The 1,225-nt window shown below is 41.2% G+C and overlaps 1 protein-coding gene across 1 annotated transcript in view; it reads right to left on the bottom strand.

The window, feature by feature from the left end:
- The window catches only part of gtf2h2 (general transcription factor IIH, polypeptide 2), a gene marked incomplete in the record, with an annotated part of 3,149 nt that overhangs the window by 627 nt on the left and 1,297 nt on the right, over positions 1-1,225 (bottom strand). Inside the window, 4 exon segments of the mRNA XM_035658562.1 lie at positions 341-380; positions 480-582; positions 690-793; positions 921-984. Coding sequence (XP_035514455.1) covers positions 341-380; positions 480-582; positions 690-793; positions 921-984 — 311 coding nt within the window.

Below are 1,225 nucleotides of genomic sequence, written 5' to 3'. Positions count from 1 at the left end.
ATATTTTGAAAGTACTTTATTTTCTGTGTGATTTTTGTGTGATTTGTATATTTGTATTTGTATTTTTTATGCACCAATTGCATCAGGACACATTCCTAGTAGGTATAAAAACCTACTTGGCAAAAAACATAATTCTAATTCTGATTCTGATAAAAGGGTGTCCTGGTGGCTAAAGCTGGCCACACACTGTACAATTTTAGAAATGCAATGTTGTTAATTCCAGTTTCTGCTATATGACTAAAAATGGGGAAGTGACCCTTTTAAGGGGAAAACTCATGTATGTTCTACAATCAGAAAGGCCTCTACAGATCCTCTGGACCTACACTCACACTGTACTCACACTTTTATCTTTCAGCTCCCCTTGACAAGCTTGACAGAACCTGAAAAAAAAAAAATATATATAGGTTTTAGATACAATCTTTGTGTGAGTGTGTGTATGTGTGTGTGTGTGTATGTATGTGTGAGTGTATAACAGCCACCTGTCTTCTTGAAGCTCCTCCACAGGACCCTCTATAAAGGCTTGGAGGGGGAAGAGGTGGTGAAAGGATCTGGCGAGATGGGGGGCCAACACCAGAGTCAAACCTAGGAGACAACACACCACACACATACCAGTCAGGGCTATGGTACTTCTATTGGTTTGAACACACAGCACTTTTACTGATGGAATGAAATCCTCCCATCACACATACCACAGACTTTACACTCCACGGGAAGCTCTGTGTACTTGGCATGGCACTGCGGACAAAAGTATCCTCCCAGAGACAGACCTGGACCACTGCTGCTGTCCAGATGACTAGGAAATAACACACCAGGAGCAATACATGACAAAGAATATTCCCTCTAGTACACAGCGGCTGCTCACAGTGTACTAGAGTGCCGACAAGGTTTAAATCATGTTTTTTTTTTTTTTTTTTACTTACGCCATGCTGAATGAAGGCTTGGCATCCTGGTCAGTGGGAGAGGCGATGGTGTGCTGTGGAAAACCTGAGCAAACACAGGATTCCAGTTAGGTGTGTCTAAGACGAATATTCAGTAAATACGTTTATGCTTATTGTGATTTAAGCATTTAAAATAGACCTTTTTCACAGCAGCCAATTTGACATGAAATAGTAGCGTAAACACTGGTGTTACAAATGATACCAATTCTGCTCAACTTTATTTAGTGCATCAGAGCCTTTCCAATGAGCCAACATGCACAACAGCAGCACCCTGACTCTGTTTGAGC

Source organism: Morone saxatilis, unplaced genomic scaffold, assembly GCF_004916995.1.
Source record: "Morone saxatilis isolate NCDOM2014 unplaced genomic scaffold, NCSU_SB_2.0 Contig16, whole genome shotgun sequence".
In the NCBI taxonomy this organism is placed as follows: domain Eukaryota; kingdom Metazoa; phylum Chordata; class Actinopteri; family Moronidae; genus Morone; species Morone saxatilis.
Note: the sequence above shows the minus strand (reverse complement) of the source record. Positions and strands in the feature narration are given on the sequence as shown.